Source organism: Mixophyes fleayi, chromosome 12 (assembly GCF_038048845.1).
Source record: "Mixophyes fleayi isolate aMixFle1 chromosome 12, aMixFle1.hap1, whole genome shotgun sequence".
Lineage (NCBI taxonomy): Eukaryota > Metazoa > Chordata > Amphibia > Anura > Limnodynastidae > Mixophyes > Mixophyes fleayi.
Window position 1 is genome coordinate 81,800,194 of NC_134413.1, and position 13,429 is coordinate 81,813,622.

At 47.8% G+C, this 13,429-nt stretch overlaps 1 protein-coding gene across 2 annotated transcripts in view; it reads left to right on the plus strand.

Moving 5' to 3' along the window:
• The window catches only part of LOC142108588 (uncharacterized), a 160,666-nt gene that overhangs the window by 39,313 nt on the left and 107,924 nt on the right, over positions 1-13,429 (plus strand). The window contains exons 1-2 of one of the 2 annotated variants that reach the window (XM_075192367.1): positions 98-308; positions 8,152-8,545. The exons of the other annotated variant lie outside the window; for it this stretch is intronic. Of the exons in view, the coding sequence (XP_075048468.1) occupies positions 8,395-8,545 (151 nt within the window). The 5' untranslated portion in view covers positions 98-308; positions 8,152-8,394. Of the gene's footprint in view, positions 1-97; positions 309-8,151; positions 8,546-13,429 lie in introns of those variants that run through there. 2 annotated transcript variants of the gene reach the window in all.

The window sequence follows — 13,429 nt, forward strand, 5'->3', positions numbered from 1 at the left end:
AAAGCATTTATTTTACTAGCAAATACATTGTTTAATTAAAACCACAGAGCGTCTTCCCCCTCATCTCTCTCCCACACACCTCCCGCTTTTCCCAACCCCTGTCGCCCATTTCCATTTCTTTTATTGTAAAGTCCTCATTGCAGGAGAGCGGCGGCCATTTTCCTTTAGTCTCTCACACACTATTGGTCTTACAGTAATATCTTCGCCTCTGACAACAACTTACACTGCACAGGGGGCGTGGCCATAAGCTATCTCAGACGCCATCTTGGAACCTGGAGCGCTACATAAGGGACCTGTACAAGGCTGAGGTAATATATCTCTATAGTAATATATAATATCCTGGCGATCAGAGCGTCATGCATGCGGCTGAGCTTTCACATCAGCTGCTACATAATCTTCATTGTGTTGCAGTCAGCAGAAGGCTGTTAGTAATAGCAGAGCTGGTTATTATAATGATATAGCTGTGAGAGACTTAATACCCAGACCAGCTACACCCCATACACCACAGAGGTGCTCACACACCATGACTAGCCCCCATCCCTCTCCTTCTACCCCCATTACCCCACATCCCCCCTACTATCACCTCCTACCCAACCACCCCTCACCAAGTGCCCCTAACACATAGCTTGTCTAGTGCTGGAGACTAGCCCCCATTCCCCTCCTTCTACCCCTATTACCCCACATCCCCCTACTATCACCTCCTACCCAACCACCCCTCACCAAGTGCCACTAACACATAGCTTGTCTAGTGCTGGAGACTAGCCCCCATCCCCCTCCTTCTACCCCTATTACCCCACATCCCTCTACTATCACCTCCTACCCAACCACCCCTCACCAAGTGCCACTAACACATAGCTTGTCTAGTGCTGGAGACTAGCCCCCATCCCCCTCCTTCTACCCCCATTACCCCACATCCCTCTACTATCACCTCCTACCCAACCACCCCTCACCAAGTGCCACTAACACATAGCTTGTCTAGTGCTCTAGACTAGCCCCATCCCCCTCCTTCTACCCCCATTACCCCACATCCCCCTACTATCACCTCCTACCCAACCACCCCTCACCAAGTGCTACTAACACATAGCTTGTCTAGTGCTGGAGACTATCCCCCATCCCCCTCCTTCTACCCCCATTACCCCACATCCCCCCCCTACTATCACCTCCTACCCAACCACCCCTCACCAAGTGCCACTAACACATAGCTTGTCTAGTGCTGGAGACTAGCCCCCACCCCCCTCCTACCCCCATTACCCCACATCCCCCTACTATCACCTCCTACCCAACCACCCCTCTCCAAGTGCCACTAACACATAGCTTGTCTAGTGCTAGAGACTAGCCCCCATCCCCCTCCTTCTACCCCCATTACCCCACATCCCCCTACTATCACCTCCTACCCAACCACCCCTCACCAAGTGCCACTAACACATAGCTTGTCTAGTGCTGGAGACTAGCCCCCATCCCCCTCCTTCTACCTCCCATTACCCCTCATCCCCCCTACTATCACTTCCTACCCAACCACCTCTCACCAAGTGCTACTAACACATAGCTTGTCTAGTGCTGGAGACTAGCCCCCATCCCCCTCCTTCTACCCCCATTACCCCACATCCCCCTACTATCACCTCCTACCCAACCACCCCTCACCAAGTGCCACTAACACATAGCTTGTCTAGTGCTGGAGACTAGCCCCCATCCCCTCCTTCTACCCCCCATTACCCCACATCCCCCCTGCTATCACCTCCTACCCAACCACCCCCTCACCAAGTGCCACTAACACATAGCTTGTCTAGTGCTGGAGACTAGCCCCCATCCCCTCCTCCCCCCCCCCCCATTACCTCACATCCCCCCTGCTATCACCTCCTACCCAACCACCCCTCACCAAGTACCACTAACACATAGCTTGTCTAGTGCTGGAGACTAGCCCCCATCCCCCTCCTTCTACCTCCATTACCGCACATCCCCCCTACTATCACCTCCTACCCAACCACCCCTCACCAAGTGCCTCTAACACATAGCTTGTCTAGTGCTGGAGATTAGCCCCCATCCCCCTCCTTCTACCCCCCATTACCTCACATCCCCCCTACTATCACCTCCTACCCAACCACCCCTCACCAAGTGCCACTAACACATAGCTTGTCTAGTGCTGAAGACTAGCCCCCACCCCCCTCCTTCTACCCCCATTACCCCATATCCCCCTACTATCACCTCCTAACCAACCACCCCTTCACCAAGTGCCACTAACACATAGCTTGTCTAATGCTGGAGACTAGTCCCCATCCCCCTCCTTCTACCCCCCATTACCTCACATCCCTCCTACTATCACCTCCTACCCAACCACCCCTCACCAAGTGCCACTAACACATAGCTTGTCTAGTGCTGGAGACTAGCCCCCATCCCCCTCCTTCTACCTCCCATTACCCCTCATCCCCCCTACTATCACCTCCTACCCAACCACCTCTCACCAAGTGCTACTAACACATAGCTTGTCTAGTGCTGGAGACTAGCCCCCATCCCCCTCCTTCTACCCCCATTACCCCACATCCCCCTACTATCACCTCCTACCCAACCACCCCTCACCAAGCGCTACTAACACATAGCTTGTCTAGTGCTGGAGACTAGCCCCCATCCCCTCCTTCTACCCCCCATTACCCCACATCCCCCCTGCTATCACCTCCTACCCAACCACTCCCTCACCAAGTGCCACTAACACATAGCTTGTCTAGTGCTGGAGACTAGCCCCCATCCCCTCCTTCCCCCCCCCATTACCTCACATCCCCCCTGCTATCACCTCCTACCCAACCACCCCCTCACCAAGTGCTACTAACACATAGCTTGTCTAGTGCTGGAGACTAGCCCCCATCCCCCTCCTTCTACCCCCATTACCCCACATCCCCCCTACTATCACCTCCTACCCAACCACCCCTCACCAAGTGCCACTAACACATAGCTTGTCTAGTGCTGGAGACTAGCCCCCATCCCCCTCCTTCTACCTCTATTACCTCACATCCCCCCTACTATCACCTCCTACCCAACCACCCCTCACCAAGTACCACTAACACATAGCTTGTCTAGTGCTGGAGACTAGCCCCCATCCCCCTCCTTCTACCCCCATTACCTCACATCCTCCTACTATCACCTACTACCCAACCACCCCCTCACCAAGTGCCACTAACACATAGCTTGTCTAGTGCTGGAGATTAGCCCCCATCCCCCTCCTTCTACCCCCCATTACCTCACATCCCCCCTACTATCACCTCCTACCCAACCACCCCTCACCAAGTGCCACTAACACATAGCTTGTCTAATGCTGGAGACTAGCCCCCATCCCCCTCCTTCTACCCCCATTACCTCACATCCCCCCTACTATCACCTCCTACCCAACCACCCCTCACCAAGTGCCACTAACACATAGCTTGTCTAATGCTGGAGACTAGCCCCGATCCCCCTCCTTCTACCCCCATTACCTCACATCCTACCTACTATCACCTCCTACCCAACCACCCCTCACCAAGTACCACTAACACATAGCTTGTCTAGTGCTGGAGACTAGCCCCCATCCCCCTCCTTCTACCCCCCATTACCCCACATCCCCTCTACTATCACCTCCTACCCAACCACCCCTCACCAAGTGTTTCTAACACATAGCTTGTCTAGTGCTGGACACTAGCCCCCATCCCCCTCCTTCTACCCCCATTACCTCACATCCCCCCTACTATCACCTCCTACCCAACCACCCCTCACCAAGTGCCACTAACACATAGCTTGTCTAATGCTGGAGACTAGCCCCCATCCCCCTCCTTCTACCCCCATTACCTCACATCCCCCCTACTATCACCTCCTACCCAACCACCCCTCACCAAGTGCCACTAACACATAGCTTGTCTAATGCTGGAGACTAGCCCCGATCCCCCTCCTTCTACCCCCATTACCTCACATCCCCCCTACTATCACCTCCTACCCAACCACCCCTCACCAAGTACCACTAACACATAGCTTGTCTAGTGCTGGAGACTAGCCCCCATCCCCCTCCTTCTACCCCCCATTACCCCACATCCCCTCTACTATCACCTCCTACCCAACCACCCCCTCACCAAGCACCACTAACACATAGCTTGTCTAGTGCTGGAGACTAGCCCCCATCCCCCTCCTTCTACCCCCATTACCCCACATCCCCCTACTATCACCTCCTACCCAACCACCTCTCACCAAGTACCACTAACACATAGCTTGTCTAGTGCTGGAGACTAGCCCCCATCCCCCTCCTTCTACCCCCATTACCCCTCATCCCCCTACTATCACCTCCTACCCAACCACCTCTCACCAAGTACCACTAACACATAGCTTGTCTAGTGCTGTGGACTAACCCTCATCCCCCTCCTTCTATCCCCATTACCCCACATCCCCCCTACTATCACCTCCTACCCAACCACCCCCTCACCAAGTACCACTAACACATAGCTTGTCTAGTGCTGTGGACTAGCCCCCACCCCCTTCCTTCTACCCCCATTACCCCACATACCCCTACTATCACCTCCTACCCAACCACCTCTCACCAAGTACCACTAACACATAGCTTGTCTAGTGCTGGAGACTAGCCCCCATCCCCCTCCTTCTACCCCCATTACCCCTCATCCCCCTACTATCACCTCCTACCCAACCACCTCTCACCAAGTGTCACTAACACATAGCTTGTCTAGTGCTGGAGATTAGCCCCCATCCCCTCCTTCTACCCCCATTACCTCACATCCCGCTACTATCACCTCCTACCCAACCACCCCTCACCAAGTGTCACTAACACATAGCTTGTCTAGTGCTGTGGACTAACCCTCATCCCCCTCCTTCTATCCCCATTACCCCACATCCCCCCTACTATCACCTCCTACCCAACCACCCCCTCACCAAGTACCACTAACACATAGCTTGTCTAGTGCTGGAGACTCGTCCCTGGTTAGGGTTTGTTTAGGGTTAGGGCCATGTTTCAAATAAATTCCCTATAAAGTGTTTGCAGCCAGAGTTTCTCTAAACCCTAAACCCCAACCCCCTCATTACCAGTTTCAGAAATGTATACATATATGCTGGTAAAATGTACAATAATGTCTACATTTGTTTGTGTATCCAGGTGAATCTTATATAATTTTTTTCATGACAGAAATAGCTTTCTATTAGTAGCAATCTAAAATGAAAATCCTGTCATGTTTATTTAGAGAAATCTATTCATTATTGTATTTGTATCTTACCTGTGTTTATACTATGGTCCCGATTCATTAAGGAACTAAAAGTAAATAATAGGAGTAACTTTACGCCTAGGCAAGACCATGTTGCATTACAGGGGGAGGTACATTTAAAATTTGGATATAGATTTATAGTTGGGGTAGGACATGTCCTATATCAACTTTAAATTTCAGTGTTAAAATTAAGTTATCAAGTATTTGTGTGCTCCATGAAAAACAGCCAGTATATAACTTATGTACAAAATAATAAACTACAGTCATTGCCAAAATCTTTAAAAATGACACAAGTATTTGTTTTCACAAAGTTTGCTGCTTCAGTGTGTTTAGACCTTTTTGCCAGATGTTGCTATGGTATACTGAGGTAAAATTACAAGCATTTCATAAGTGTCAATGGCTGTTATTGACCATTACATTAAGTTTATGCAAAGAGTCAATATTTGCAGTGTTGACCCTTTTTTATGAAGACCTCTGCTATTCGCCCTGGCAGCTGTCAGTCACCTTCTGGGCCACATACTGACTGATGGCCGCCCATTCTTGTCTAATCAATGCTTGGAGTTTGCCAGAATTTGCGGGTTTTTGTTTGTCCATCCGCCTCTTGAGGATTGACCACAAGTTCTCAATGGAATTAAAGACTGGGGAGTTTCCTGGCCATGGACCCAAAATTGCAATGTGTTGATCCCCGAGCCACTTAGTTATCACTTTTGCCTTATGGCAAGGTGCTCCATCATGCTGGAAAGAGCATTGTTCATCACCAAACTGTTCTTGGATTGTTGGGAGAAGTTGATCTTGGAGGATGTTTTGGTACCATTCTTTATTCATGGCTGTGTTCTTAGGCAAAATTGTGAGTGAGCCCACTCCCTTGGCTGAGAAACAACCCCACACATGAATGGTCTCAGGATGCTTTACTGTTGGCATGACACAGGACTGATGGTAGCGCTCACCTTTCCTTCTGTGGACAAGCGTTTTTCCAAATGCTCCAAACAATCTGAAAGGGGAATCATCAGAGAAAATGACTTTACACCAGTCCTCAGCAGTCCAATCCCTGTACCTTTTGCAGAATATCCGTCTGTCCCTAATGTTTTTCCTGGAGAAAAGTGGCTTCTGTGCTGACCTTCTTGACACCAGGCCATTCTGCAAAAGTCTTCGCCCCACTGTGCGTGCAGATTCACTCACACCTGCCTGCTGCCATTCCTGAGCAAGCTCTGCACTGGTGGTGCCCCGATCCCGCAACTGAATCAACTTTAGGAGATGTTCCAGGCGCTTGCTGGACATTCTTAGGCGCCCTGAAGCCTTCTTAACAACTATTGTTCCCAACTCCTTGAAATTCTTGATGAACCGATAAATGCTTGATTTAGGTGCAATCTTACTAGCAGCAATATCCTTGCCTGTGAAGCCCTTTTTAATCTAAGCAATGATGACTGCATGCTTCCTTGCAGGTAGCCATGGTTAACAGAGGAAGAACAATACTTTCAAGTACCACTCTCCTTTTAAAGCTTCCAGTCTGTTATTGTAGCTCAATCAGCATGACAGAGTGATCTTCAGCCTTGTCCTCATCAACACTCCAACCTGTGTTAACGAGAGAATCACTGACCTGATGTCAGCTGGTCCTTTTGTGGCAGGGCTGAAATGCAGTGGAAATGTTATTTTGGGGATAAAGTTCATTGTCATGGCAGAGGGAGACTTTGAAATTAAATTCCATCTGATCAGTCTTCATGACATTCTGGAGTATATGCAAATTGCCATCATAAAAACTGAGGCAGCAGATTTTGTGAAAAATAATATTTGTGTCATTCTCAAAACTTTCGGCCATGACTGTACATTCTCTGAAATAGATAAATCAATATTATAGATAATCTTATTAAAGATACATGTGTAAGGAAAATAGCATAGGGAATAAATGGTGGTGAACCTAGGGATTATTGTATATTGATATTACGCTATTGGTTTGAGCCATATTATAATATACGTATGAACTGAATGAAAGGCTTTCTATGTTAACAGTAAAAGACTTTAATTTGAATATATAGATTGTGATTATTGGTTATTTATAACGGATATATATCGTCAAGTAACGCCGAGATACAGTAGCTATTGGATAAGTAATTCTGTAAGGCTTTAGTGTTATTTAGTTTGGTGAATGGACTGAACAAGGCAACGTTATTTAAGGAAAAGTGTATAGCAGTGCGAGTGTATAACAAGTGTATCTGAGAATAGAATAAAAAGATAGTGTGCGCACTAGAGGCCTAGCCGCAGGATCTTTTACACCTACAATGTAAAATGTTTATGCTGGTGCTTGTTGATGTACAAGTGTTAGCATACCAATGGCTGCCAGAGCTTGCTGGCACTTGTAGAACTACAAGCACCAGCATTCCCTGGCATGCAGTGCCCACTGGGACTTGTAGTGCACCTGGAAAAACACACTGGAAAATAAGCACCATTGAAAAAGATGAAAAGGATTGCTCCTTGGAGGAGCCACCTGGTAAATGACAGGCTGAGAGCCAATCATTGTAACTATTCAGAGTGACTTCACTGGGATTGGTCAGTGTGGGTAAAGGAGCTGATTGGTTAGATGCTGTGTAGCTCATTCATACAGTTTATGAATGAAGTACATTGTACAGTATATCCCAGCAGTATGTTGGTTTTCTATCACTAATATATTCATGAGACTTTGGGATCTGCAGCTGTTGTTGTATTTTTAGGTGTAAGTTGTACAATTAGGAGATTGAGATCATCATGGGGGAGGGGGGGGAGCTATAGGAGCCGCATCGCTCCTTCACAACGGGAAACCATTACATATGTTATAGGGGTTGTATTTGTAAAATAGACCATTATTGTATACAGTATTTTGCACAATAAACCCCTAAAAAATCCAAATACGTGTAGTTCCATTTACCTTTTTATTAATGTCTCTCTCCATACACAGGATTACACAGCAGTGATAAAGAGATCTGGTGAGTATGTGACACCCAGGAGCCGCCCCTGTGTGTCAGGAGGATTGAGCAGGACCCAGAGCCCCATCACGGTGCCTGAACCTCACTCACTGATACATGAGGGAAACAGTGACCAGAAGATCCTGGAACTGACCAACAAGATCATTCAGCTGGTGACTGGAGAGGTGACTTCTGGGAATGGGACATTATACAGTAACACCAGGGGACGTGTCTGGATGATGACTGTGTCATTGTGTTGTCAGGTTCCTATAAGGTGTCAGGATGTCACTGTGTATTTCTCTATGCAGGAGTGGAAGTATTTAGGAGGACACAAGGGTCTGTACGAGGACATGAGGATGGAGAATCACCGGATCCTCACATCACTGGGTAAGAGGAGACTTTAAATTATTATAGAGGAGAGAGTAGATCTGAGGGCCACTTAGATACACTCATCTGATAATTACATATAAACAATGTAATCAGTCACTGTGTGTTTCCTACAGATGGATCCAGTAACAGAAATATCTCCATCCTCTTTATTCACAGGATTGTAAAGAAGAAAATCCCTGTATCCTACAGGAGTATCAGGTAGATGACATTTTAGGGTCTCACCAAATACCAAAGTGAATATTCCAATTTATGATCTGTAAAAAAACAAATTGTGTGAATCTTATACACTGATATTCTCCTGTCTCACCACAAATTCTTAAATCAGATATTATAAAATATATTTGTATTGTTTTGTGGACTATTTAGGATGACGTCCTGACTGATATTAAAGTAGAAATTATAGAGGGAGAGGAAGAGACGTATGTGAGGGGTGATCAGCAGTGTAAGGAGGAGGAAATCCCTACAGATATCAGCACAGGTGAGTAATAAACACTTATTACAGAAGAGTCACATATTCTACTTATTCAGTCACTAAAACAATCATTTATTCTACACCCTCCTCTGTCAGTATAATGTAATGAGGAAAATGTACCTGTCCAGTAGGAGAGTCAGGAGCCATCAGCCCCTATTAGACTCCTGTTCTCCTCCTCACATCATATCATTGTGTGCTACCAGCCCAGAGATCTGACCAGTCTGCTCCTCACATCATATCACTGCGTGCTACCAGCCCAAAGATCTGACCAGTCTCCTGCTCACATCATATCACTGTGTGCTACCAGCCCAGAGATCTGACCAGTCTCCTCCTCACATCATATCACTGTGTGCTACCAGCCCAAAGATCTGACCAGTCTCCTCCTCACATCATATCATTGTGTGCTACCAGCCCAGAGATCTGACCAGTCTCCTCCTCACATCATATCACTGTGTGCTACCAGCCCAGAGATCTGACCAGTCTCCTCCTCATATCTTATCATTGTGTGCTACCAGCCCAGAGATCTGACCAGCCTCCTCCTCACATCATATCATTGTGTGCTACCAGCCCAGAGATCTGACCAGTCTCCTCCTCACATCATATCATTGTGTGCTACCAGCCCAGAGATCTGACCAGTCTCCTCCTCACATCATATCACTGTGTGCTACCAGCCCAGAGATCTGACCAGTCTTCTCACATCATATCATTGTGTGCTCTCGGCCCAGAGATCTGACCTGTCTCCTCCTTACATCATATCATTGTGTGCTCTCAGCCCAGAGATCTGACCAGTCTCCTCCTCTCATCATATCACTGTGTGCTACCAGCCCAGAGATCTGACCAGTCTCCTCCTCACATCATATCATCACTGTGTGCTACCAGCCCAGAGATCTGACCAGTCTCCTCCTCACATCATATCATTGTGTGCTACCAGCCCAGAGATCTGACCAGTCTCCTCCTCACATCATATCACTGTGTGCTACCAGCCCAGAGATCTGACCAGTCTCCTCCTCACATCATATCACTGTGTGCTACCAGCCCAGAGATCTGACCAGTCTCCTCCTCACATCATATCATTGTGTGCTACCAGCCCAGAGATCTGACCAGTCTCCTCCTCACATCATATCACTGTGTGCTACCAGCCCAGAGATCTGACCAGTCTCGTTCTCACACTGTCTGGTGTATCTCACGGGACGTCGGTCTGTCTCTATGAAATTACCCATGAGCCTCCTGTACACTACCTCCTGTGACAGTATCCATAACCAACTCTCTGTCCTACCACGTGACATTACCATGAATATTTGATCCTCAGCTGTATTTCACTTGCACCAACAGTTGGGGGACACTGCTCACTATGGGATATAGAGGGCACTGTGTGGAGTAAAGCACTTAAAGTCTCTATCCTGCTCCCCTCCCCGCTATGCCCCCTCTGGCCAGTAGAATCAGATTTTTATTAATAGTGCCTATGGTGCATGGCACGTTTTTAGTTTAGCCTTTATTTTATTTATTTTGTTTAAATAGGTGTTTACAGCGGCGTTCACTAACTGAATGCCGCGGTGGGCAGTTAGGTAGAGCGCTTTAGTGCCGCCCCCATTAACGATTGCCGGTCCCCGGGATAAGGGTCACCCAGCATCAGCATCTTTATTTCTTACATTATGTAAAAAAGAGGGACAGGTTCCAAGTCCAAAACTGTCACGGTGACGTATTTAACTTGTTCCAGTGGCAAACGAAAATGCCTGGTGGACTGTCAGACTCTGATGGCCTATGTAATAACTGAAACTGAGGACCTGCATCAGCAAACGTCTGGGGTTGCTGCTGATATGGTGGAACCATTTCTGAAATTGAGAGACAATCCATGTTTGGGGGCGGTAGGTGCTGATACCTTTACCTCTTCCGCCCATTATACACAATCATCTGATGTCCTTCACTCGGGAGAGACATCTAAGTTACTACCCACCACTGCAGGGGTTTCTCGGGAGCCTCCCTGGATGCAAAACTTGGAAAGATCAGTCCAGGATTTGGTTAGAGTATATTTTTCCTTCGAGCAGATCTTGCAATCCTCTGCTGTGGGCAGACGGAGTAAACGCCTGGGTCATTCGCTTCCTCATTATATAGGGGATTCTGACATTGGACCCATCCTCTCCGGAGGATGGTGATGTTCAAGATGACTCAGATTGCGAGGATTTGTCCGTTGTAGAGGAGGACGCCTCTAACAGACAGGGAATTGAGGACCTGATATTAGCAGTAAGGCAGCTTCTCGATATCTCAGATGAGGAACAAGAGCCCACACAGGTATCCATGTTCAAGAGAATAAGAAAAGGAAAGTGTTCTTCCCTCCTTCTACCCAGTTACTTGAAATTTGGGGTGAAGCAGTGGAAAAATGGACTCTTGCACTGAGCTAAGTCATTCAGGCAGGCTCACCTAGAACTGATTTGTTCCCCTTGGCAGACCATATTAAGGAGGCTGCTATATTCTTAGGAGATGGCGTCATAGACGCAGGTCAGGGGTTATCGCATACTTCCTCTTTGGCTATTGCAGCCAGACGTACTCTGTGCCTCAGATCTTGGGAAGCAGATGTTGAGTCCAAAAGAACTTTGGAAGCCTTGCCTTATGATGGTTTGGTTTGTTTGGTCAGGCTTTGGAAAAATTAGTTGCTCAGGCTACTGGGGGTAAGAGTCCTTTTCTGCCCATAGCTGCTTTTAAGCCCAAAGGTAACCGGTTTCATTCCTTTCGGTCTGCTGGAAAACCCAGAGGTACTCCATCACAAGGTCAGTTTCCAGCTTCGCTAGGGGTGAGCCAAAGAGTTAGGCTGGCTTGGACGGGTCGCCGTACCGCCCCCAAACCTGCCGAAAAACCATCTGCATGACTCATTAGTTCCCCCACTGGAAATCACAGTGGTGGGAGCTTTTCTCCTGGGTTTTCGGCATCAGTGGGTCTCTTCTACCACAGATTCCTGGGTAAGGGGGGTGATATCCAGGGGTTACAATCTGGATCTGGAAGGGCCACCTCCCATTTCCTAACCACTTCCCTTCCCAGAGAACAGATCAAAAGAGAGGCTCTTCAAAGAGCCAATCAGTCCTTACTGGTATCAGAAGTGATTGTTCCAGTCCCACAAGAAGAAAATGGTTGGGGCTACTACGCTCACCTGTTTCTGGTTCACAAACAGGACTTATCTTTCCAGCCTATTCTGAATCTAAAAGATCTCAGCATGCACTGAAAAGTTCCCAGTTTTCGAATGGAGTCCATTCGTTCGGTGATAAACTTAATGGAAAAGGATGAGTTCTTGGCATCCTTGGATAACATACCCATTTGGACAGGACACCACAATTTTCTAAGATAACCATTTTCAGTTAAGGGCTTTTCCTTTCGGACTGGCAACAGCTCCACAGGTGTTTACCAAGGTGATGGCAATTATGGGGGCAAATTTGCGTCCACAAGGGGTAAAAATCATACCCTACCTAGACGTTCTCCTAATAAAAGCAAACTCAGTCTTCAGTCACATCTGCGTCTAACGGCAGATACCTTGCAGGCCAACGGTTGGGTTCTCAATTACAAAAAGTCCAGTTTAATACCCAGTCAGCACATGCTGTTCCTAGGTCTTTTGTTTGGCACCAGGTTTCAGCAGATGTTTTAAATTTCGGAAAAAATTCAGACTATACAGCATCAGGAGAACCACTTATTTGCTATCAGACAGGTATCAGTCCTTCATCGTGTGAAACTGATGGGCCGCATGGAATCTTGCTTCGAGGCTGTGCAGTGGGCTTAGTTTAATTCTCTGCCTCTTCAACAGACAATTCTGGTTCATTGGAAGAATCCAATGACAACCTGACAGCTCAGGTCTTCGGGTTATCTCCTGCGACACGCATGACCCTTTTATGGTGGCTGAGGTCGTCACATCTCAATCAGGAACTGCCATTCTCAATTTGGGAATGGACAGTGGTGACTACAGTTGCCAGTCTCTCGGGCTGGGGGGCAGTCACTCTGGATCTTCGGTTACAAGGGACCTGGACAAAGGAAGAGACGACGTTGCCTATCAATGTTCTCGAACTAAGGGCAGTCTTCCGGGCTTTAGTCCATGCTCAGTCCCGGCTTCAAATCAGACCCATTCAAATTCGATTGGACGATGCCACAGCAGTGGCTTATATCAACCATCAGGGAGGAACCAGGAGTTCCCGAGATATGATGGAGGTGTCCCAAGATTTTGAAATGGGCGGAATTACGGGTTCCGGATATTTCTGCAATTTTCATTCCGGGAGTACACAACTGGGAGGCGGACTATTTGAATCATCATGCTATCCATCCAGGGTAGTGGTCTCTCCACCGGGAAGTGTTCATACAGTTGGTACACAAGTGGGGTCAGCCGGAGATAGACCTAATGGCTTCTAGGTTGAACCACAAGGTGGACAAGTATT